The sequence below is a fragment of the Equus asinus genome, chromosome 3, assembly GCF_041296235.1.
Source record: "Equus asinus isolate D_3611 breed Donkey chromosome 3, EquAss-T2T_v2, whole genome shotgun sequence".
Taxonomy (NCBI): Eukaryota; Metazoa; Chordata; class Mammalia; order Perissodactyla; family Equidae; genus Equus; species Equus asinus.
This window is the reverse complement of record NC_091792.1, coordinates 41,493,893-41,519,159: the sequence shown is the minus strand read 5'-3', so window position 1 is coordinate 41,519,159 and position 25,267 is coordinate 41,493,893. Positions and strand designations below refer to the sequence as shown.

General features: G+C 36.3%; 1 protein-coding gene across 2 annotated transcripts; it reads left to right on the top strand.

Annotated features, from left to right (window-relative positions):
* Window positions 1–9,285: 9,285 nt before the first annotated feature.
* PLRG1 (pleiotropic regulator 1) lies at window positions 9,286–23,173 on the top strand. 2 transcript variants are annotated; one of them, XM_014843862.3, is made up of 16 exons: window positions 9,286–9,424; window positions 10,815–10,921; window positions 11,203–11,274; window positions 11,951–12,093; window positions 12,797–12,850; window positions 13,707–13,800; window positions 14,010–14,097; window positions 15,489–15,590; window positions 16,645–16,737; window positions 18,550–18,699; window positions 18,788–18,889; window positions 19,424–19,526; window positions 20,212–20,320; window positions 21,293–21,432; window positions 21,920–22,113; window positions 22,683–23,173. In XM_014843862.3, exons 4-16 carry the CDS (start codon window positions 11,964–11,966, stop codon window positions 22,740–22,742), a joined length of 1,419 nt encoding a protein of 472 aa, XP_014699348.1. In that variant the 5' UTR covers window positions 9,286–9,424; window positions 10,815–10,921; window positions 11,203–11,274; window positions 11,951–11,963; the 3' UTR covers window positions 22,743–23,173. The 2 variants fall into 2 exon arrangements, with proteins under 2 accessions (XP_014699348.1, XP_014699343.1); XM_014843857.3 differs by lacking the exon at window positions 11,203–11,274 and having other exon boundaries at window positions 9,305–9,424.
* Window positions 23,174–25,267: the final 2,094 nt, after the last annotated feature.

Genomic DNA, 25,267 nt, shown 5'->3' with positions numbered 1-25,267 from the left:
CCTGAATCCTCCGTTAAGTATGACTTTAGAAATGGTTATCTTCCTTAGTTAATATTTAATTTTTTGGTTCACTTGTTGGCTGAACCATTTTATCTCTTAAGCAACATCTTCCCAGCAAGACTTATTTACCTGTCATACAGCTATTCTCTGTTGGCGGAATTAAGAAACACCAAAGTTCTTCAATTCATTTAATTGGACAATATGATGGGAAATTAGGACATTCCTAACAGAGATGTGTACCACATTTCCTGTAAATTAATGTGGATGCTGCACAGGCTCACAAAGAATGTATGAGGAAAAAAATATGTTTAATCCAAGCTCAAAAAATTGGACCTACTCACAAGGCATCTGTTAACATTGGGAGCTCACTAAGGGTATACCGTAAATGCTTATGTTTTGAAGCAATCACATAATTCAGTTTTAAAAGAAGCCATTAAAATCAAGAATAATGTTATATCACTGTGTGTTTGTCCTCTCTTTTAGATATTAATCAGAATAACAAAATTACAATTCATGCGTATGCTATGACAGACAAGCATCAAAAAGAAAATATTTGCTCTTTCGCTCTGACCCCTTTCATATTTTGTCCTTTATTAATATGTTAAAATGTTCAACAAATTCTAAACTTTATTAAAATGATGAGTAGATTACATATTTCTTTATAAAAATCATTATTATGGTGATTGAATATTTAACACTTTATTTTTACATAATATGTATATTTTATAGTTTATAAAAAAACCTTATTTTAACATTAGTGAAGCCTTCATACATCTGTTTCAAGTAGATGCTCAGACACTAAATGTGGCCTATTTCCTTTCGTCATTTCCTATAAGCACCAAATCCCCCTCTCTCATCTTTTCATTTGTTTGTTGCAATCAGGATTAACAACTCCTACAAGAATCAATAGGGAAACCAAAGTCAACAACACAAATTCCAGCAAGTGTGCTGCTTTATGGAAGTTTCTGAGGCTTTTGGTACAGAAAATGAAACATTCTCATTAAGTTCTTTAAATGATTTTATTAAGAAGATAGCAGGTTATCCAGGCTTGGATCAGGAGAGTTTTATTTTAAACCACTTTGAAGCAGACTCTTGATAATGGTATGAGACTCACTAAATTTCTTTCTTCTCTTGGTGGCATAGATTACATTCCCAAATTCTTTTAACTCAGCTTTATAGAAGCAAAGTATTGAGTTTAAATTAAGTAAAATACTTGTTAGATTTTTCCAAATTTATGTCCCATTTACGAGTACTGAGTAAATACTGTGCTTTAAGATTAGTTTAGTTTAAATTTTTCGTAGAAAAATACTCATCTGACTGAAAAACCAAATATGTATGTATTAATTAAAATAATATGAGAGAACACTTCCCTTCAAAACGTAACTGAGAAAAAGTTTATTTTAATAATCTAGTGAGGGTTTTATTTTAATGATGTCAGATTCTTGCTGGTTTAAAAAGACTGACTATGTTAAAAAGACTAAAATAACTTTTTTCTTTTGAGGTAACATTATCATATTTCTTCGTTTTCAAACACTGACATTTCATCAACTAAGAATAGAACCAGGGGCTGGCCCAGTGGCACAGCAGTTAAGCGTGCACGTTCCACTTCTGTGGCCCGGGTTTCGCCAGTTCGGATCCCGGGTGCAGACATGGCACCTCTTGGCAAAAGCCATGCTGTGGCAGGCATCCCACATATAAAGTAGAGGAAGATGGGCATGTATGTTAGCTTAGGGCCAGTCTTCCTCAGCAGAAAGAGGAGGATTGGCAGTAGTTAGCTCAGGGCTAATCTTCCTCAAAAAAAAAAGGAAAAAAAATAAAGAATAGAACCATTATTTAATTTCCAGAAGTTTGTTATTTTCTTCTAGCGTATTATAGAATCTTGTACAACATTAAAACAAAAATTCCTTTACATTCCCAATTTTTTCTACTCTGACTGGCATTCTTGCCACCACCAGCAGGAAGGTGCAAGGAACCAACTAGAATGTACATTTCATAAGAGGGGAGACCTAATATTCATTCCACAAATAGTTCTTGAGAGCCTCCTATGTGACAGGTAGTGTGCTAGGTGCTGGGGATACATTGGTGAGCAAGATAGACATAGTAGGAATTCAATTTAAAAAATACAGAATGAACGAGTGAACTAGCCTTCATTGAAACATGCTGAGATGCCAACTCTGATAATCATCTATCTGATTTGATTCTTGAAACCACTAAGTTCCATAGATGATGAAACTGAGGCTCTGAGAGTTTAAGTAAACTACCCAAGGTGTACAGATTGTGAGTACTGGTACCAGGGATTGACACACGTCTGTCTGACCCTACAGTCCATGCTCTGTGCCCATTATACCATATTACCCAACAAAATATAAATATTATAAAGAATTTACCTGTTTGTTTTTGTTGTTGTTGTTGTTGTTGTTGTTTTGGCCAGTCCATTGTCTTGGGACAATAGTGTCTCAGACTGACGCACTCATTCTTAGCATTTATTTTCACTTAGCTTGACTCTCATATATGTTGTTCGTATGGATATTCAAGTCTGTGTGAGAGGCATGGCTGATGCAGTGATAATAACTATGATTTTCTTTATTTCTAGGCCTTGTTATTTTTTCCTATAGAGTTATATACAGCTAGTATACACTCTAAAGTGTAACTAGTAACACTAGTAAAGTGTAGCTAGTAACACTCTAAAGCGTGTAATATTACAAAGTAAATGACCATGTTTTCAAAGAGGAGAAATATATTCAGAGATTTTGCTTGCTAAAATGCTTAAATTTTTAAAAATGTTGATGCTATTGGTGGAGGAGGAAGGGAGTGCTATTTGCTCAGCTATGTTTTCAGGTCAAGAGTGCAGTGCTCTTCATATTAGCCGATACGGTTACATAAATCAAGGGCAGTAAATCAGTGACAGAGAAACAGAGATAATCTGTCCTGCCCAGCAGCTCTCTGGCACGAAGAACAGATTTGCGGGCAGTGATCATCAATGCACTTGTCAATCCTTCTACAATTCATTTCAGGCCCAGTCCATCCAGCACTAGGCAATTTGTTCATCAAATATTTAAAGCAGCTACTTTGTGGCTGGTAGTGCACCAGGGGTCAAGGATACTTTAGTGACCAAGACAAACAAGTGCCCTATACTCATGAAGCTTTGTGTCTAGAGAGGAAGACAGAAAATGAAAACTACTTATAATAAGATGTGCCAAGCCAAAGACAGGGAAAGGTGAGGTTTTGGGAACAGTAACTTAGAGATCTAATCTCCTACAGAGGGAAAAGGGAGTTGAAAGGAAAACGCTTTTGGACTTGAAACTTGTCATTTGAATGACTGTATGGTTCATATCATATACCTGCTACATGATGGGTATTTGATAAATATCTGTTGAACAAGTTTACGAAGGTATGACTGAGTCAATGATTCAATGGATAAAATGAAATACTGATTCTCTTTGCCTAAATAAGCATAGCTTTTGAGAAACTATACTAAATCATTATTAGCCTTTGTGTGTATTTTTCTTGTCTTATCCTGAGCTACAGTTTGAGAACCACTATCCAAGGGGAGATGCTATAATTGGTTAGCCATCTGCAATGGGAAGGCAGATTTTGCAGGAAAGAAGAGTAGGACCCAGCTCTGTCTCTTGTGGAGAGTCTCCCTCTATTGACTTGAAATATGTCAGTTAGCTTTTCTCAAAGGAGCTGATACAGAGCCCAGAGATAAAGGGAAAAATAGAACATTTCTTTTTCAACCTAACGATCATAAGAGCTAGAGAAAAGACAGAGATGCTCCTCTGCTTCTGTCACATTGAGACTCAAAACCACAAAGGGCATAATGAACACCTGTTGGAGTGCTGCTCCTTTCTCCTGGAATGACTCCTAAAACACAGAAGTGGGACTCCAGTGGTCCTGGTAGTATTGTGATACCCTGACCCTCTAGCCAGAGGTGACTGTGCTACAGGTAGACCCCTTACCCAAACCAGCCCCATCAGCTTCTTTCCCCCAATTGAATGTTTGCAAAGGAAATAACCAGAGAATCAGGTCAATTGGCCTCATGTCATATTCATGGCAGCATTCTAGAGAGAAAGTCTACCAACTCCTGGAGCAGAAATAACCAAAACTTCTAAACTTGATTATTTTATTCTTCTGTCAAACATGTGGGACACCTGATGTTCTTCTAATAGCACCCATTCCCTTGTTATCTTTTGGTAAATTAGGCTGAGATGGCTTCTTGGGTTTGCTGAACTAATCCAAAGAGAAAATTAAGATCAAATTTTAGGAATTAGACTGACTATTTTTTTTAAAGCATAAATTGCACATTACAAAGAGAAGCTGTATTTCCAAACAATGAAATAAATCATGGAAAGCTTTTATACATTAAGTATATAGCACCAGCAGTAAAACTCTGTAGAATATGAAAACTTTGATTTTATTTTGGAGTATTTTAGTAACATTCATTTAAAAAGTCTTCCACTATTTAATAATTACTTCTTGAATTAAATTAAGGATATTTTCTGTAAAATGTGCTCAGGATTAGATTAATGGCATAACAGACATATTTATAATTTTGAGTCTTCTTATCCAAGAAAAATGTATGCATTTTCATTGATTCAAATTTTTTTTGTCCCTTAAATTCTTTTCATCTAGGTATTGCATGTTTTTGACCTACTGCTGTTATAAATAAGATCTTCCCCTATTAGATTTTTTAACTGCATATATGAAAGCTTGAATTTTGAATATTATTTTTGCACCAGGTATCTTAGTGAATTCTCTTATTGTTTCCAATAGTTTTTCCAGTTGATTTCTTGCTTTTTTTTTCAGGCATATAATCATAACGTTTGCAAATAAATATAGCTTTGCTTGATTATTTCCTATTTTACATCACTTATATCTTCTCTCATCCAATTGCATGACTAGTACTTTCAGAAAAAAATAAATGTGAATAATAATGATGATACCAGGAATTCTAGTTTTGTGGCTGACTAATGAGAATGTTTCTAATGTTAATCTATAAACATGATGCTGGCCTTTGGTAGCATATTTTTAAAGAAAGCCTAAAAATGACTAAATTATAATAGTAAAATATTCACGCAATCAAAATGCCTTAATCTTTTTAATTATTGCCTTCAAGAAGTGTTTCTGCCAACTAAACTCATTTTTACAAATGATATATTTTTACAACTAAATTAGTATCTTATAACAACGTCAGAATAAAGTTTTATATAAACTAAATAAAATTGGGCACGGACTCACCTAAAAATAATGAAAATAATTTATTTTCATAAAATTTACAATGATCAGAAAGACAGACTGTCCTCATACAAGCAATTCTCTGCCTTACACACAGGAAAGGGTTAAGATTAAATTAATGGCCACTGAAACAGCAGCATCTTTTCAAGGGTGAGCACATAACATACAGATACAGACACACAATATTCTTCCTACAGATTTAATACCTGTAACCCCACATCAAAATTAAGGTCTTGATGTCTTCCATCCCCACATTTAACTTGACACCTTACTTATTCAATCATTCAACAAATATTGAAAGCCTACCTGTTGCAAGTCTACTAGATGCTGGGTGCATGATATTGAGTATCACAGAATACTCACTCATACATCTATTAGGGAATACAGATAATTAAACAAATATTACTATCGAACATGGTAGTTTATGAACTCAGCCAAGAAGACTGAAAATGTCACCCTGCTATTTTTTTCTCTGTCAACATAAACACTGACATATTTTTGCAAACTAGAAACACAAATAACGATAATTTATGAGTCATGATCATGTCCAATTTTGACACTTGTTTTTGCGACATGGATGAGACTTCATAAAGTACAGGAAGGCAAAATCGTGATAAGCAACATTTCCTTCCTCTCTCTCTGTGTCACACACACACACCTTGCTAAGATGTTCATAACTTACAGTGCAGCCTAATTATGTCCCAGGCCTTCCCAGGCATTAACTGGAAGAATAGCTCCCAGGGCTGGCCCATGGCTGAGTGGTTAAGTTCGCGCACTTCGCTTGGGCAGCCCAGGGTTTCGCTGGTTCAAATCCTGGGTGTGAACACGGCACCGCTCATCAGGCCACGCTGAGGCAGTGTCCCACATGCCACAACTAGAAGGCCTCACAACTAAAAATACACAATTATGTACCGGGGAGGCTTGGGGAGAAAAAAGAAAAAAAATAAAATAAAAGCTCCCTCACTGTTTCCTGTGGTTCCAGAAGCTTTCCTCCCAACTGTGTTACCAAAAGTCACTTGCTAACACTACCTCAGCATTGGGGCCCATTCTTAGCATTGTGATAAACAATTAGAGACCAAACTTCTGGAAGAAATGTTCAAGTATGCTTTTTCACATGTTCTGACCTCAGGAATGCAAAAAGAAATAACTTCCACCATTCATCTCTCTTAAATTAGTGAGGAGTTACAAATCTGAAATTCATGGGAAAAAGGACATATTGAGCCAAACAACTCTAAAGAATATTGTATATAAAGAGAGTAGTGTCTAAAAAATATTATATATTTAGCCCTCTAAACTGAGAGAAACTTTAAGACATAATAATATTCATCATTTTTATGAGCAGAAAACTTTTCCTATAAAAAAGCTGATAAAAAGCCGATGAAAATGACACTGAAATCTTCATTCATGGGACCTATCACTACTCAATGGCAAATGACACAAGTATTTGGAAGAGAATAAAGACATCTTCTGTAGTGATGAATAAAAAAAGTAGTTTAACTAATGAAGTGAGGGCTTCCGTCAAATTTGTACTATGATTTTCACACAGACAATAATATTTACACTAATAAATTATTCACCATATCTGCTCTAGGAACAATACCACTACCGTTATGAAGAGCAACAGTGACCCCTACTGCTCAAATAAGGTAGCTCTGGTGTCAGCCAGAACCCGGATTCTTAACCTGTTCTGGATTCCAGATTCTTTTATGAATCCAAAGAAACCTGTAGATCTTTTCAACAGAAAAAAAATATGGTTTTTATATAAGTAAATATAGGTGATTTATGGATCCCTGAGCTAAATAGGGTCACTGAGTTCTATCTACCTATCTAAACTTTCAAGTGGGTAATATAGTTCTGTAGATTCAAAAGAGCTCTTTAAAAGGAGCATAATCGAGTGCAATTTACCTCAATTATTACAATGTTTTTATGAGTTTGGGCTTATAAAGTTTTTTCAGGATTAACTAACAAGTTATAGACCCAACTAGATAGTTACTTTATTGCCTTAGATATATTAGAATCTTGCTTACATTTCTATAATTTTATTGCTATTTAAAATCATGTTCTTTTGTATAATTATTACTATCTATTGATAAGTTATAATATGATTCAGTTTCCCAAGTATATAGTTTATAATTATGGCATTTCCTTGCAAGGCCTATCATCAGTGGCCACTGACATAGAAAATCAGTTCTTAAGCCAAACTCACTCTCAAATTGACAGATGACTATATTTTCAAATAGAAACATGATCTTAAAGTTTTTATTGAATTAAAAAGTAATAAATCTCTAAATAATATCAATTCATGTTGCTACATTTTTGATAAAATTTTTCCCCCTCTCGAAGTATATGCAGTATGCTCTGGAGACAAGACCAGTTGAATTGATTATGGTTAAGGAACAAGCAGAGCCAATTAAATGTTTGTCTATTCAAGTTTGCAAATGTCTAACACTATCCTTTTTTTTTTAATGGTAGCTTTTCTTTAATGTTTTTTGGGAGGAAGACTGGCCCTGAGCTAACACCTGTTGCCAATCTTCCTCTTTTTTTTTTTTCCTCCCCAAAGCCCCAGTACATAGTTGTAAATCCTAGTTGTAAGTCCTTCTAGTTCTTCTATGTGGGACTCCTGCCACAGCATGGCTCGATGAGCACTGTGTAGGTCCACACCTGGGATCCGAACTGGGAACTCCAGGCCGCCAAAGTGAAGCATGAGAACTTAACCACTCGGCCCTGGGGCCAGCTTCCAATTTTTCTTTTTTTTGCTTTGTTTTGATTTTTTGCGAGGAAGAATAGCTATGAACTAACATCCATTGCCAATCCTCCTTTTTTTTTTTTGCTTGAGGCAGATTAGGCCTGAGCTTACAACTGTGCCAATCTTCCTCTGCCTCGTAGGTGGGACACCTCCAGAGCATGGTAGATGAGTGCAGTAGGTCAGCACCTGGGCTCCCAAGCTGCGCACCCCAAGCTGCTGAAGCAGAGCAGGTGGAACTTGAACCACTTGGCCACAGGGTCGGTCCCCAGTTTTTCTTTTTACATAGAAAAATAATTGGGCAGGATTGACTGCAAACTGCAGATTTTACCTGTGTAGAACACAAAACAAAATACCAATACTTTGGCACCGGGATGTGTTTAAATAAAAATGGCTCCAGGGGTGTCTTTCTTACACCTGCTTTGAAAAGCTATACCCTGGTATTATTGAAGCCACATTAACCAGCAGACAACTAGGAAATGGACAAGGGTTATGCGATTTTGAGAGATTAAAAAAAAAAAACTATTTATTAGCAGAAAATAAATTTGGGGTTTTGTCATATGCTGTTAATCTTTTGCAGGGGCCAGCCCTGGCTGAGTGGTTAAGTTCACGTGCTCTGCTTCTGCAGTCCAGGATCTCACCAGTTCCAATCCTGGATGCAGACATGGCACTGCTCATCAAGCCATGCTGAGGCGGGATCCCACATGCCACAACTAGAAGGACCCACAACTAAAAATACACAACTACGTACCTGGGGGCTTTGGGGAGAAAAAGGAAAAACAAACTCTTAAAAAAAAAATCTTTTGCAAAAGTTCTCAAATTGAAACAACCGTTCCGCAATACTCACTGAAGAAGTGTTTAGTGAACAGTGTAAGTGTAAGAGGCATCGTTTTTAGGCGCCTGGCTCCAAAGCGTCTAAATACTTCCCGCCAAGTTTAGCCAAGTAGTGGAATCAGGCGACATAAACCCGGAGGGGACCCCCAAAGAGGGCAAGGCGGCGGGAAAGCCTTAGAGCTGCCGAGGTTCACTCTCTCCAGACCCTCCCTGGAACTGATGGTTTAGGTTCTCTGAAGAAAACGCATTAATCTTCTGGGGAATACAGCGCAACCACAGCCCTAAACCGAAACTTTAAGGCTGAGAACAACGCGACGTTACTTCAAAAACTCTTCAAAGAGGTGAGCGAAATCCTGCACGCATACATTACAGCAGCCTCCGCGTCTCAGTCCCGAGACTCCGCCCCAGAGGCGGTCCCCAGGAGAAAGGCCCGCCTCTCGACCCCAGAAGGCCTGCGGGTGACCAGCGCGCCTGCGCGAAGTTGCGTCACATCCGGCGCCAGAGCGCCCGATTCCGGAAGGGGCTGCCCAGTGGTGGCGGCGGTTTCTCCCTTGGGGACTAGTGTTTCTTTTCTGCGGGAGTGGCGAGATACCCGGCAGCATCATGGTCGAGGTAGAGTGACGCTTGGGTGCTCAGGAGTCGTTTGCTTCCCGACTGGTTTACTTTGGCGGCGGGCTTGGTGGGTCGAGGGTGTCGGGAGTCTGGGAAGAGTGGAGGCTGTGAGGGGAGCCTGTTGGGCCGAGGCCGGGGAGTCTTTTAAGGTTTTCAGGAAGGGAGAGAGGCTAGAGGAGAGCTCGAGTGGAGGTTCCGTCCGTGCGGGAAGCCTGAGATAATTTCTCCCGTCCTTAGTTGATCCTTGAGCACTTGAGCTGGGCACTGTCCTCGGAGGCGGGACTTATGTTGATATTCCACCATTGGCACTCGCCCCCTGCGGGGTACATTCAGTGATTCTATGACCTAGAAGACTGGCCATCTTCTCTGCTGTTCACGTTATCTCTTAGTTCAGCCCTTCCCCCAGGAAAGTCTGCCAGTCTTAAATTTTTGCGTGTTTCTCTGGCTTGAACAGCCATTCTCTTAGCAAACCTTGTTTGTCTTATCTCAGAAATATTTCTTGACTCTGGTCCATACCCACTGCCATCAGCTTAATTCAGACCAGCATCATCTTTCGCCTGGACTGGTGCATTAGCTCCCAGCTGGTCTCTCTGCTTCCATTTTGTTACCCCCGCACCCCGGTAAATTAATCTGTTTATAATGTAAGCTGATCATGCTTTTCTTGCTTCAAACTCTTTACTGGCCCTATGTTACTAGAGCAAAAATACAGACTGTTGCAGTGGTCTAAAAGAACTTACCTGATCTGGATCTTGGCTACTCTTACAACCTCATCTTGCATCACAACCCACCCTCTCAATGAACATACACAGCTGCACGTCTCCTGGCCTTGTTTCATTTACTGAACACCTTTGTACATGGCGTTTTCTTTCTGCCTGGATTGTTCTTTCTTCTGTTCTGCACAAGGCCAACATCCTCTCTGCTTAAATAACACTTGAGAGAGATCTTTAGTAACTATCCTAAGTTCTTCTTCAATTCTCTGTCTCAGCCCCTTGCTTGTTTTCTTTATAGCACTTATCAAAATGTGGAGTTATTTTGCTTATTTTTATTTGTGTTTCCTCTTGAGCACAGAGACAATGACTGCCTTTTTATCATTCTCTTGTTAGCTTCTAGCACAGTACCTGCCAGACATTTGGTAGGTGCTCAGTAAATATTTATTGAATAAATGGATCTCAGGCATCACTCAGGTGGTATACGTGGGGCTCTGGCCAAAGAGGAGCCTCCTCCTCTTCCCTGAACTTGCCTCCTGTAGGTTGCTACACATAGCTGTGGTGAGCAGTGCAAAGCTTTTTACATATTTAAACAGGTAAAGCATGTAACTAACTTGACTTTGATTTAGGTTATGATATATGTAATTTGTAGCTAGATATGTGATTACACTCTTTCTTTCTAGGAGGTACAGAAACATTCTGTGCACACACTTGTATTCAGGTCACTGAAGAGAACCCATGACATGTTTGTAGCTGATAATGGAAAACCTGTGCCTTTGGATGAAGAGAGGTAGGTATAGTTCCTTTTCAATGGCTAGAATATTTAAACTTCTAATACTGGGGGAAGAGAGCAGGGCGAGGGGGACCTTTAAAGATTAGTGAGTAATACTGACAATAGGATATTTATTCAACGTGAGTGGTGTTTGGGCATAATTTAAGCTGATTTAACATTTTTTGGCCTTTTACAGTAAAACTCCCATTAATTAATTGCATTTTACAAATACCCAGTAATTAGGAGAGTCCCTTTTAGGTGTTATATTTTATAATCAATCACTTTGTATGTGCTTTCAGCTTCCCGCTGCTCTCAGAGCCTTGCTGAGCTGAAATTGTACCTGGCCAGTACCTCTACTCCCATCTTTTCTCGTTAGTATGATGAAGATTTTTGAGTGGTGGCATATTTTTGGTTCTACATCTCCAGCTCCAGTCTGGGATTGCATTATGTGCAGTGTTCCTTCTTTGTCCTTTACCTTCTTTTAAAATCAACTTAATTCCTCAAACAAGCATTTATATTTAATTTATAAAGTAGACTATTCTTAGAAGTAGTATAATAAGTGCATTTCTTTTTAAAATATTGAACTAATTAAGTACTTTGATTAGTTCTGACTAACCTTTTTAGATACATATCCAGTAAAGGTTACTGTAGAGCTTTTACTATATTTAGACATTTGAAGGAAAGTTTATTGACTTTGAGATTTTTTTTAAGGGTATTTTAGTTTCTGTGTATTTTTAAGTCAGTTAGACCCTTGATTCTGATCATGAAAAGTTTTATATTGATTGGTTAACAAACTGAAATATTACTTAGACTTAATGTATGCTATGTGGTAGATTGTGAACAAAAGTGTGGAAATGCACTTGGAAATTTTGAGCTTTTTAAAATACTCTCTAACTTTAAAATCTTAATAGAAACTTTTTCTACATGATTAGGTGAACTTAAACTGTTTAAGTACTTGTTTCCTGGCTATCTGTGAGTATATTTACTTTGGTGAATATGTTTAAAGTACTCAAAGATACATTCTTAATGTTTATAATTTTTAAATAGTCACAAACGAAAAATGGCAATCAAGCTGCGTAATGAATATGGTCCTGTGTTGCATATGCCTTCCTCAAAAGAAAATTTTAAAGAGAAGGGCCCTCAGAATGCATCGGATTCATATGGTCATAAACAATATCCTGCCAATCAAGGTGAGTATGGCATTGTCAGAAGTGTCAGGACTTATATGTGAATTTTAAAAACAGAAATATGAAATGTCTTATTAATGCCCCTCCTAGAAGGACTAATTAGACCCATACTCTATTTAATAGCTATACCAGTAGCATAATGGAAGTCTGGGTTTCCTTATTGAAGTAGTGAGTGAGATTATTGGTTGGTGGATTTTTTCTTATAGGAGATAAAATAGTGGTAGTATAATGATGGTAGAATTTCTTAGGATATGGAGAAGGTCACAGTGGAGACTAAAGGAAAAATTCCTAACCTATGGGTAGAACATCTATCTATTTTGGCTAAAATTCAGAAAGATGATGATAAATTGTAGTGAATAAAGATAATCCAAGATTCCACAGGGAAACCATTTGCTTGGAAGAAAAACCAGCGTGGATTGTTACTCAATAGGATGACCTCTCTGTACACCATTGCTATGTAGCAAATGTACAAGCTTTCTTGACATCATATCAGCAAATGGTCAAGGAGATAGCTGTGTACATGATTTTCAGAAGTCAAAACAAAAATGATCAACTTACCTTATTTCCAAGGTTTGGGTTTAGTTGGGAACTTTAAGAAGTCCAATTGATAGATTTAATATTATTTAATTCGTTAAAAGAGATGATGCTTGTATGTAAAATAAATTTGCCATTGATGAATTTTTTCTCTCTTTTGTTTTTATTTTAGGACAAGAAGTTGAATATTTGGTGACAGGTACACATCCGTATCCACCAGGACCTGGTAAGTGAGCTGTTGCATATTGAAAATGTCTTATTGTCACATATATTTCCATGAATGAACCAATAATATGATTCCCATTGCCTATAAAATATAAGGTAAGCTCAGCTTTTTAGATAAGGCATAGCTTTTTAGATAGTACTAATCAATATCACATGCGTTCATTCAGCAAACATTCTTAAGCACCTATATTTTTTTCTGGTGCTGTGCTAGGAATTCCAAGACAAGAAGACTGCTTCAGGCAAAGACCAAGTTTATTATTTGGAGGTTTAGAGAGACATGTAAACATCACTAAGCTTATAAAAATGATGTGTTAGTGTAGAAGCAGGTATGATGAAAAAGTTTCCAGGATGTGTATGTTTGTAGAGAAATTGGCACACAAATAGAATGACCAGTATAAAGGGTGGAGGACAGGAAGCTTAGTATATCTAAGTTCTAGTGATTATCAGGACAAGATTCACCATCATGAACGTACAGGTGAATCAGTGCTTCTTGTAGTAATTTGCGTTTACTCTTAGAAACGTTCTATTACTATTTTGGGAACTACTTAATTTTTAGATCTGAAGGTAATATCCCAAGATAATAGAAATTTAACTTTGCTCTGTTGGGCTTTGTTGATACTAAGCCACTTGTGATTAAATCAATTTTAAGTTATGTATTGTTAAGCAATATTTATTGTAAAAAAAGATAGTAACAAAAGACATGCAAAACATAATCAAAATTTTTGTAATATCACCACCTGGAGATAATCACCATTACCTTTTTGGTATGTTTTCCTTCAGCATTTTATTTTGAAGGTGTGTAAATGTTAATAAAGATAGCTACTAAAAGGAATTGATAATTTTTTTCATTTTAACAGGAGTTGCTTTGACAGCAGATACTAAGATCCAAAGAATGCCAAGTGAGTCAGCTGCACAGTCCTTAGCTGTGGCATTACCACCTTCTCAGGCCAGGTATGAAATACAAGCCTTCTCATTACAAATTTGAAAACATAGTTCACTGTTCACATTTTTTCTCATTTCTCAATTTGTTTATATTTATGTATTACATGACATTTTCATTTATCATTGCTTATAGAAATTTAAAATGTAAAGAGTTGGTTCTGCAGAACGCATGACAAGGGGCATTAATTACTTAGAATGTGATTTTTTTTTTGCCTCAGAGTTGATGCAAATCGTAGTGCACCTGCTGGAGGTGAATTCCGACATTCTGGGGCTTCCGAGCGTTCACAGCCTGCAGGGATGACTTCGGTGAGTTTCTCTGTGTCACATTACACTGCACCATTCTAACTTCTGGAACTCATTGCCTTATTTTCCTTTATCCTGAGTCTTACCTTAAATATTAAATAAGTAAGCTTTTTTTTGGAATTGTTACAGTAAAAAGCAACCTGAGCTAAGCATTAGTATCACATAGCCCTAAAATTTAAGTTGCAAGTGTCTTGACATATTTTTTAGAATTTAAAATTCTAATATACTGCATGTACTGGCGCATTGTACATAATATTTAATAAATTTGATGAAGATAATATGCTGCTTTTTATTATCCTATTAAAAACACAAGGAATATTATTCTGAAATTTGTATTAATATATGTTAGCTATGAAAGTCTTTTTGTAATTAAACTTTAAGTTGGTTTATACAGTTAGAGTTGAGTGCTATTAGTATTGTAATATTCACGGGCTGTACAACTAGTGTCATGTGAATGAGAATTTAGAAGTATGTAAGTTTATCTGTAAGTAAATGGCAGCTACTGTTATTATTGGTCAAAGTAATTGTAGAAAAAATAACTGAAAATATGCAGTTCATTTTATTATGCTGTCACTTGAAATAAGTGCAGGCTTTACTTCCTCAGTTTATTCTGCAGTTGATTTGGCTTTATGAAGTGAACGAGTCTGTTGTCCTCCCACCACATTTCTTCTTTAGCCTCCATTCACAGGTCTCTCTGCCCAGGCTTTCTGCCTCCTTAGGAGGATGTAATATAAGCTGCTTAAGGGCAGGAATTTTTTGGGTTTACGTATTTTTTGGATGGGTGGGTGGAGGCTAAGGGTAGATGGTATATCAGCTAGTATACCTTTTAAAGTAGTACTGAAATACTTTTTGGAAGATAAATAGAAGGAACTACCAGTCTCTCCTTTACAAAAGTAAGTCAATAATGTTAAAATGTAACAATGAAAGGCAATGGCAGCAGTCTATTTATAGTCACTTAAATAATAGTAGGAGCTTACCTACAGCATTTACTACTCTATTAATCTTCATAATAACTGTGTGAGGTAGGCGCTGTTGTTTCCATTTTACAAATAAGGCACAGAAGTTGCATAGTTTTTACCCAAGGTCAGTCAGCTAGTAATTGGCAGAGCTGGATTTTGAACCCATGCACAGTGGTATGTCCTCTTAACTCTAATGTTCTGCCTTTCTTGAGATTTTTTAATTGCTTTTTAAAATTAGAATTAACATACAGAAAAAATATAGTTCTGATTAGAAATGTTAGACTCATTTTCTAGTTATATTTTAGCTGTCCTTTCCTCTTCATTTAAGGAAAAAAGCTTTCATAAACCCCCTCCTTGAATTTCTGTTTTTGAATTGGTAACATGAAACCTTAGGAAAGATATCTTTAATAATAATGTGATCTGTTCCATTTCCAGGTGGTTATGGAGGGTGGTAATGCCAAGAACTCTGCACTGATGGCTAAAAAAGCCCCGACAATGCCGAAACCTCAGTGGCACCCACCGTGGAAGCTCTACAGGGTGAGTGAATCTGTATGTCATTCCATTGTGTGAAACGTAATCACTGCTTTCCAGTTGAGCAGAGCTGAGGAGTAGAATCAGGAGGAAGAGGAGTGAATATGAGAACTGGTAAAGTGATCTGGGGAGGCATGCGAAAGGAGCTTAGGCACTGTCTTAAAGGATACCTTGGGAAGGAGACTTCTTTCAGTAAAAGCTATACTTGCATTTTGCATAAAATACAGTATAAAGTACAGACAGAAGGCTACTAAATGTGGAGAGCAGATAAAATAAATTTAGGAAAGTGTTGAGGCATTTATTCTGAAGGCCAGAGGAAAAACAATGTTTAAGGACATTTCTTTGGCTCTACTGATTATCTTTTAAATTACACTAAGTTAAAATGATTCAAAATGTACCAGATCTAAAATAAAATGTATATAGTAGGAAAAGTACAGGTACAAGTGGTTTAATATATATATTAAATTTTACCTTTCAAATTATCGTATAGTAAAATAGACTTTCTATTGGTGTACAGAGCTGATAAACTTTAACAGATATATGGATTTGGGTAACCACTACCACAATTAGGATATAGAAGTTCGTTCCATCAGCTTAGAAAACACCCCTGCACTGTTCTTTTATGGTCACATCTTTTCTCACCCCTGGCAAACATTCATTGGTTTTCCATCACCATAGTTGTGTCTTTTCAACTGTGTCACGTAAATGGAATCATACAGTATGTATGTTTTGACACTGACTTCCTTCACTGAGCTTAATGCCTCTGAGAGTCATCTGCGTTGTTGCATGCATAATGCCTTCCTTTTTATTGCTGAGTGGTATTCCACTGTATTGATATACTACAGTTTGTGTATCCATTCACTGATTGAAGATCATTTAATACTTATTCTAAAAATCGAATTGTCAGATAATCTTACAAACTTATCACTTGACGATGTAGGGAGGGGCAATTCAAACTTGGATTGAATAAACTTTAACTTATGTGTAATGAGTTGAAATTGCATAGACTTTAACTTACATATAATGAGTCTGCCCATTCTACCTTTTTTTTTTTATACAGGTCATCAGTGGACATCTTGGCTGGGTTCGATGTATTGCTGTGGAACCTGGAAATCAGTGGTTTGTTACGGGATCTGCTGACAGAACTATAAAGGTAACAAGGAAGAAAGAAAAATTAAACGTGGCTGTGCTTACCATGTAAATTTAATCTGTTTTAAGTTATTTCCTCTGGTGGGAATTGCTCTTGGAGTTTCTCTGACTTTTTTTAGATCTGAATATGGAGTAAAATTTATTGTTTATATCAGTTAAAAGTTCCAAATAAATAACTACTTGAACAGTGAAATTTAAACAACAGTTTTTTCCAAACAGTACATGCGAACTACCTACCACTAATTCCTTGATATTTAAGTGTTTTTTCCCCTCTGGTTACAGAATTAAAGCATGCACATCTATAAACATGTGGAAAATAGAGAGAAGTGTCAAAGAACTTTGACCCATACATAATCCTACCGCTGTCAGATACCTGAATGCATTTCTCTTTAGTATTTACTTCTGTGCATATGAATCACTGCATTTCTTCTGAGCGCTTTTCCTGTGTGTACAGATCTTGCTTGATATGTAATCCTGTACCGTGCTTTTTTTTTGACTTAACGTTGTATCAAAGGCATATTCCTGTGGGAAATTGAACACCTTTTTAAATGGTTCCGTAATATTATATCATTTAGGTATTCTATAATCTGTTTTCTATTGTTGGACGTTAAAGTTTTAGTTCCCTGATTTTCACTATCACAAGTGATGCCATAATTAATCTTTGTACCTAAAACTTTTTCTGTATTTGAAATTATTTTGTTGTGGTAGATTCCCAGAAATGGAATCAATGGGTCAAATGTTTTTGAAGTTGACACCCAAAGTACAAATTATTTTCAAAAATGGGGGAATTCATACTTGCAGTGTGTGAGAGGATCTGTTTTAGCATATTGATTGTGTGTCTTTAAAAATATCTACTAATGTGATAAGCAGAAATGGGTATCTAATCTTTTAAAAACTGTATATACAAAATGTCCTGTGAGATTGAGCTTTTTGATCTCTTATAAAGCTGCTTTTAGGATTTTTTAAAATTTTTTATTGATGCATAATTGATATACAACGTTATATTAGTTTCAGGAGTACAACATAATTATTTGGTATTTGTATATATTGCAAATGATCACCGCAAGTCTAGTTACCATACATAGTTACAGAATTTTTTTTGTTGTGATGATAACTTTTAAGATCTAACTCTCAGCAGCTTTCAGATATGCAGTACAGTATTATTAATCATAGTTGCTATGCGGTGCATTACATCCCCCTGTATCTTTTGACCCCCTTCACCCATCTCCCACCCCCTGCCTCTGGTAACCACCAATCTATTCTCTGTATCTATGAGCTTAGTTTTTGTTTTTTTTTTTTTAAGATTCCGCATATAAGTGAGATCATACAGTTTTTGTCTTTCTCTGTCTTATTTCACTTAGCATAATGCTCTCAAGGTCCATCCATGTTGTCTCAAATGGCAAGATTTCATTCTTTCTTATGGCTGAATAGTATTCCATTGTATATTTACAGCACATTTTCTTTATCTCTTTATCCATTGATGGACACTTAGGTTGAAGCATAGGTTTTTTTTTTTTTTCAAGTTATTGCTATCCTTGGCTAATTTAATATGTGGTATTCATACTTTTGTTATCAGTGATATCTTTTATATATTAGGAATATTAACCTTTTGTCATCTATTACAAATACTTTCCCAGTTTGAGCTTACCTTTCAGTTCTATTTTTTCCCTGCTTTCATTTTTGGTGGGGGTGTTGTTTTGCAAATTTTTAAATTTGTATATGTTTATATCTTTCACTTTTTGAAGACTTAACTTTAATATCAAGATTCTAGAAATTTGCTTTGAAACAATCAAGGAAAATTATTCTTTGATTGCAGATTTGGGACTTGGCTAGTGGCAAGTTAAAGCTGTCGTTAACTGGGCACATCAGTACAGTGCGTGGTGTGATAGTGAGCACGAGGAGCCCCTACCTGTTCTCCTGTGGAGAAGACAAACAAGTCAAATGCTGGGATCTTGAATATAACAAAGTAAGTTTGGAGTTAAGGATTTAAAACATCATAAGCCACTGTTTTTCTTTCTAGTAGAGATATTGTATCGTTCCTGCTTTATTTTTAGGTTATAAGGCACTATCATGGACATCTAAGTGCAGTGTATGGTTTGGATTTGCACCCGACAATCGATGTGCTGGTCACCTGTAGTCGAGATTCAACTGCACGGGTAAGTGGAATAGAGCTTTGTGTTCATCTGTAAATATGTTGCATCTTACAGTATGCGTATTTGGTATTGCAGTCGAGTATTGTTTGACAGGGAATTAAAGTTAGTTGCCTTGACCCACCAATAACCTGGTCCCTCAGTTTCTTGACTTGTGTGTTTTCCACCTTCATCTTCAGTTCTATGCCCTCACCGTGTTTGTTATTGGGTTATTATTAGGAGTGCCCTGCCCCTGAAATGTGACATTCTCACATTGCATTCTGTCACCACAACTATTGTCCATTAGCTCTTTCATTAAATAGTCCCGTTATACTCATTCTTAGACTTTCAGTCCCCTCATCTCTTAGCTTTTTTCCCCATCAGCTGCCTCCCATCTACATTCCCTGCCAGCTTACAGATCATTATCTTTCATTTAAGCACTTTCTTCTTTATACTGAGGCACAATCATCTGGTAAATTCCCAGCCTTCAGTTGATCCAGTTACCTGCCTGAGATATGAACGCTTGTTCTCTTTGCCAGTATGTCTATTGTGTTTTTATAGATTTGGGATGTGAGAACTAAAGCCAGTGTACACACATTATCTGGACATACAAATGCAGTTGCGACAGTGAGGTGTCAAGCTGCAGAACCGCAGATTATTACTGGTACGTGTGTTCGTGTCAGAATGTGTTATGATTACACATGTACTTTTCATATTCACTGTGACTCTTGCTTTGTCAGTTTCTGTGTACAGTGTTTCTTTGTGCATTTAAAATCTAACAATTCATTTGATTGTTTTTATCTCATACTTTTTACGTGTCATAGAATGTCGTATACAGAATCATGTAATGTCTGATTAGAAGATGATGCTGTTAGATACAGTTAAGCATTGTTTCATAGTATCAAAATTACTGGTGTAGGAAACTGAAGTTAGAAGACAAAACACTGTGAGACTAATAACCTTAAAGCTGGTTTGAGTCTTGTCTTGCTTAAAATAAGGTTCATAACAATGGATCTTCAAGACTAGAAAATAATTCCTTCACTTGATGTATTTTATTAACTAAAAAATCATTAGTTTTTTCTTTCTCCTCCACTAACGGATAATGTCATGTATTTGTTTTATGTTTTACTCAACATTTGTTCTAGCTGTTCAGTTGAGAAGGCGTCGTGTTTATTACCTTTTTTTTAAGAATTAAATTTAAATAAAATTTTTGAAGCAATTAGCCAAAAGTCGATATGACTTTTATTTAGTTTATATGTGTCTATGGAAGAAGGCTTCATGTTTTATTTAACTTTCACATTCTTTTTCCTGATCTTTGTTTTGGGGATGTGTATGTATTTTCATTACAGGAAGCCATGACACTACAATACGATTATGGGATTTGGTGGCTGGAAAAACAAGAGTCACATTAACAAATCACAAAAAATCAGTCAGGGCTGTTGTTTTACATCCAAGACAGTAAGTGTATTTTCTTAATTAGCTTCTTTCTTCAAGTCTTAGTATAGTATAGAAATACCAGCATTGGTACTACTTTGGTAGTCAATTAGCCACTGTCATTTCCAGACCTGTGCCACTTAATGAATGTGTGTTTCTGTTATTTTCCCTATGTAGTATTTTTCTTCATGCCTTATGTAAGATGAGGAACTTTTTATACAGGGTGAAAAATGATAATGTCAAATGAGAACAGTATGAATAAATCATGGTTGAAAGCTGCACGTCAAAATAAAAGCTAGTAGTAGCTAGATTTAATGTTTTGGACATACATCTTATTGTACACTGAAAGAATAGTTTAATTCTTAAGAAGTTAATATACATAGGGGAAAAAAGTAGAAACCATGAACATTATAGTTAGGATATTCAAAGAGATGGAGCAAAGTATCCCAACCTATTGTTTGTTATATCATGTCACCCTGACGCTTTTCTGATCACATTCATTTCTTTTCTGTTTTCCCTCACCCATTACCCTTATTCCCTTTCTCCTTCTTCCTCTTTCCCTGTCTCCCTCACTCCCCTTCTCTCTCTCTCTCTCCTTCTTGCCCTCTATTTCTGTCCTTCTCTCCCTTTCTTCCTGTTTTCCTCTCTCTCTCCCTCTCTCACTCTCCTTCTCTCCAGGATAGGTACAGAACCCCTTGCCCTGTTTGTGAATTTAGGACTTTGCCCATTTATTGGTCTAGCTCAGTGTAGAGCATTGGGGAATGAGGGGACAATAAAACATTAATCTAGGACTTAAAATACGTTTAAAATTGAAAATCTTAAGTAACTTGAAACAGATGTCTCAATATTTTTACCTCTTGGTATGACAGTATTTTACTAAAACTACGCAGATCAGTGAGTATACATGCAAAATGCAACCGTAATAAGCTTTTTTAAATCCACCATTTTATTTAAGTTGGTTTACTTTGTCGTTAATTCTTTTTAATCTTATTTCAGTTACACATTTGCATCTGGTTCTCCAGATAACATAAAACAGTGGAAATTCCCTGATGGAAGTTTCATTCAAAATCTTTCTGGTCATAATGCTATTATTAACACATTGACAGTAAATTCTGATGGAGTGCTTGTATCTGGAGGTAAAATAAGACTTTTATGATAAATATGTTTTAGTCAGTCATTTTTTTTTTTAGTGAATGAGTAAACATTTGTGAAGTTTCTAAGCCATCACACCTAAGTATTATAGCAGAACTTTGCCTGATGATGTGTATTTGAATGTTCATGTATATTCATAATACATGTAGCATATTTCATATTTTAGCCTTCTTTGAGTTCACACATGATAAATCTAAGTTAGAGATTTGTGCTGGGAATTGCCTAGAGTTTGGTTGTCTATTCTGGAATTGGATGTCATTTTGTGCTGCTTTTTGTGATCTATAGTAAATTCTGAATTAAGCACAAATGAAGTGGACAAACCAACATTAAGAGAAGTTTGAGTGCCTATGTCATATACATCTTTATAACTTGCAGTTATTACCATGATGCTTGGCTAATGGTCGGTACTTAATGTTTGTCAAGCTGAATTGTTGAAGAGATACCAAGTTTAACTACATCTTTCCCTTTAAGCTGACAATGGCACTATGCATCTTTGGGACTGGAGAACTGGCTACAATTTCCAGAGAGTTCATGCAGCTGTGCAGCCTGGGTCTTTGGACAGTGAATCAGGAATATTTGCTTGTGCTTTTGACCAGTCTGAAAGTCGGTTACTAACAGCTGAAGCTGATAAAACCATTAAAGTATACAGAGAGGATGATACAGCGGTAAGTTCTCTATTTCACAGACATTTTAAAGTAAAATAAATCAGCCATACCAAGTTTTCAAGTGTTTTCTCATGTTAAAGTTACTGAAGTTATCAGAAGGGAAAATAATCTTTATGGTATTAAAGTGTTTGTCATGTTGAATAGTGTCTGCTAGTAGATTTCTGTAATGGTTTCGTTGATGCCAGCAAGTCCATAGATTGTTCTAATTTTATCCCAACTTTCTTTATTATAGTTAATTGGGAAAATCTTGCATTAAGAATAACAGCAAATAAATAGATTGCTATGCAAATTAATTCTAGAATCATAAGCTTTGGTGTTACTAGAATATGTAAATAGCAATTTTATTTGAGATGAAAAACGATAAACTGAATTTGTAGTGGACCCATTCTTCCTTTATTAGATTCAGATAATGCCAAAAGTTTGTCTGCTGTTGCTAAAATTGTTAACTGCTAAATGTATAATGCCAAGTAATATAATTTAGAACACATGCCTTATTTTTGTTAGAATGGAACTTATTAAATATGAAGCAAACTAATAATACTTTGTTTTAATTACTTTTTTATTTTTAGACAGAAGAAACTCATCCAGTCAGCTGGAAGCCAGAAATTATCAAGAGAAAGAGATTTTAATGTGGCATTGTCTTCATGGTGGTTCCTTTTTTTTTTTTTTCCTTAGCTTGGCGTTTATGAGGATATCCAGTCATTTTGTGCTCTGGCTAGGAATATAAAGCAGAAACTCACGTGCTTGAATCATTGCTGCTTCATATTTTACAATAAACTGCCCCTGCCCGTGTTTTTATTTCTCAAATAAACAATTTGAGATCTTAGGAAGTAAGATGCAGTTATCAAGCATATGGAGATTTGTTGAACATAACTCTTCTAAAGATAGAATATTTTGTCAGTTTTATTAAAAGACACATTTTTTTTTTTAACTTACCAAACTGCTTACCATAATAGGACATGTTTTGAGAGGAACAGTGTTTTTTTTTTTTTTTATTCCTTTAAAAACTAGTGTCTGTGACTGATAATTTTGGATTAAAGGATTTGAAGTCTTAATTTAACTTAATGTATGTTTATTCCACGGTTTTTGAGTGCATCTTCTGCAAAGTTCTGCACTAGATACTGTTCAAGAAATAGACAAATAAGATGTGTCTGTCCTTCAAGACTTCCACTTTAGTAGCTGGTAATAGAAATGCTGTAATCGAGGTGCAAGCAAAAAGTTGGTGTAGCACAGAGGAAGAGACCATTGATTTTCCCGGAGAGGACTGTGGAAGACTTCATAGCGTAAGTGGTGGTGTTTGGGCTGAGCCTTGAGAGGGTAGAGACCAAAAAGGGTATTGTAAGATGCGGCATAAAGGGAATGAAGCCAGACATGTGAAAGTGTGTGGTGTGTTCTGGGAGCAGAGAATTGTATGCTGCAGTTGAGTAATGAGGACAGCTGGTTGGTGGTGGGGAAGGCTCATGTTTTGAGTTTGGATTTTATTCCACAAGCAGAGAGTAGCAGTATAGGTATCGAAACCTGGAGAAACCAGTGGACGTATTTGAAGCTGTAGCAAGGAAGAGCTGCAATCTTTTGTGAAGGCTTTATAGAAAAGTGTTACTTAAGTGTCTGATACCTGTACCTCTTGGTAAATAGAAGTTTTATAAACCCTACCCTTAGGATCCTGATTCCCCATCAGTCAAGAAGATTTATCAAACTTCACTTTCTATAGTGAGAAAACATAGTTACAAGAACAATCGATTTAATTTTTTTTTCAAATTAAAAAATTGCCCCATAATTTTGAATAAGCATTTCCAAGTTACGCATCTCCACCTTGCATGCTGTAGGTGGGAGTATAACTGTGAGAGCGTTTAGGAGGCCAGGTCTTCAGAGTATATGGAAAATGCTTGGACTCTTCGGCTAACATTTCAGTTTCATTAGAAATGAAATTACCAGGAAACTGCCTAATAAGAAGAATCTGACAAATGTACACACACAAGTTCATTGCACCTTTGTTCTTTAATAATTAAAATTATCCCAGATGTCCTATCAGTGAGGGCCTGGTTTAATAGATTGTGGTACCTTCACACAGTTTATTTCTGTCCATTAAGAGTAAGGAGTGTCTCTGAACTAACAGGATGTCCAAACTTTACTCTTACGTAAAAAAAAAAGTGCAAGCACTTTTTATAAAATAACTTGTTAATGCTCTAAAAATAATGGAGAAGTGACACCACATTGTTATCAGTGGCTTTGTGAGGGAGTGGAACTATGGGAGAACTTTTATGATTGGCTTTCTATGTTTCTATAATGTTTTAATTTTCTATAAGCATGTATTTTGTAAACTTAAATAAAGAAAAAAGAAACCACTGCTAATACATAGATTGTAATCTACATAGATTCTGATACGACTTCTAACAAGAAAAATCATAGAGGTGAATAGTGTCCCATTCCCAAAGGCCAGGAAGGACTTACAAGTACAAGGAGGTGAGAAAGTTAGCCCCTATTATCCAGCTTGGAAAAGCTTCAACTATTATGGTTATTAGACACAAGTATCAGATTCTGAATAGCATTTAAAAAATCCATTTCCATGCTTCCTGCTGTCCTGTGTCATGGTATTCTTGAATCCTCTTCCAGAGAGTTCATATACCATATGCATTCATGAACCCCATGACATTTTAGGCAGTATTGCATGTATGTGCCTGTCCCTTTTTATCTACTTGGCAGAACCCCAACCTGGGTTAAATCCAGATCTCTTCCTCTGCCTGTGTCTTCTGTATGCTCAAGCTGTAAAATGCCAGCAGAGAAGAAGAGTTGTGCGAACTGGACCTATTTTTAAATTTATGGCCACATACCTCACGTGGGCCATCAACAGTGAGCACATACACAATTCCATAGTTAATGCCCTCTGCCTCTTGTTAGAAAGGATGAACTACCCACCTAAGAACAACTGCAAGTATACGATATCGCTGGATCTAATATACCTTTCTAAGTATGCACCCGTTTCTCTATTCCCTTTTATAGCCAAACTCCTAGGAAGAGTTTTGAGAACCTCGTCTCTAATTCCTCACCATTCTCTCAACTGACTCCAATATGAAAATAATGAAAACAAATGTGTTAAACATTGTTCTTAGAAAAAGAACAATAGAAGAAACTTAAAATAGTCTGAAGGAGTTGA

What these genes read in the sequence shown, in the direction of transcription:
- PLRG1 (XM_014843857.3), top strand. An exon ending in GTGCCTTTGGATGAAGAGAG is followed by an intron (nt 10,922 to 11,950) that starts GTAGGTATAGTT and finishes ATTTTTAAATAG; the next exon opens with TCACAAACGAAAAATGGCAA. An exon ending in ACAATATCCTGCCAATCAAG is followed by an intron (nt 12,094 to 12,796) that starts GTGAGTATGGCA and finishes TTTTTATTTTAG; the next exon opens with GACAAGAAGTTGAATATTTG.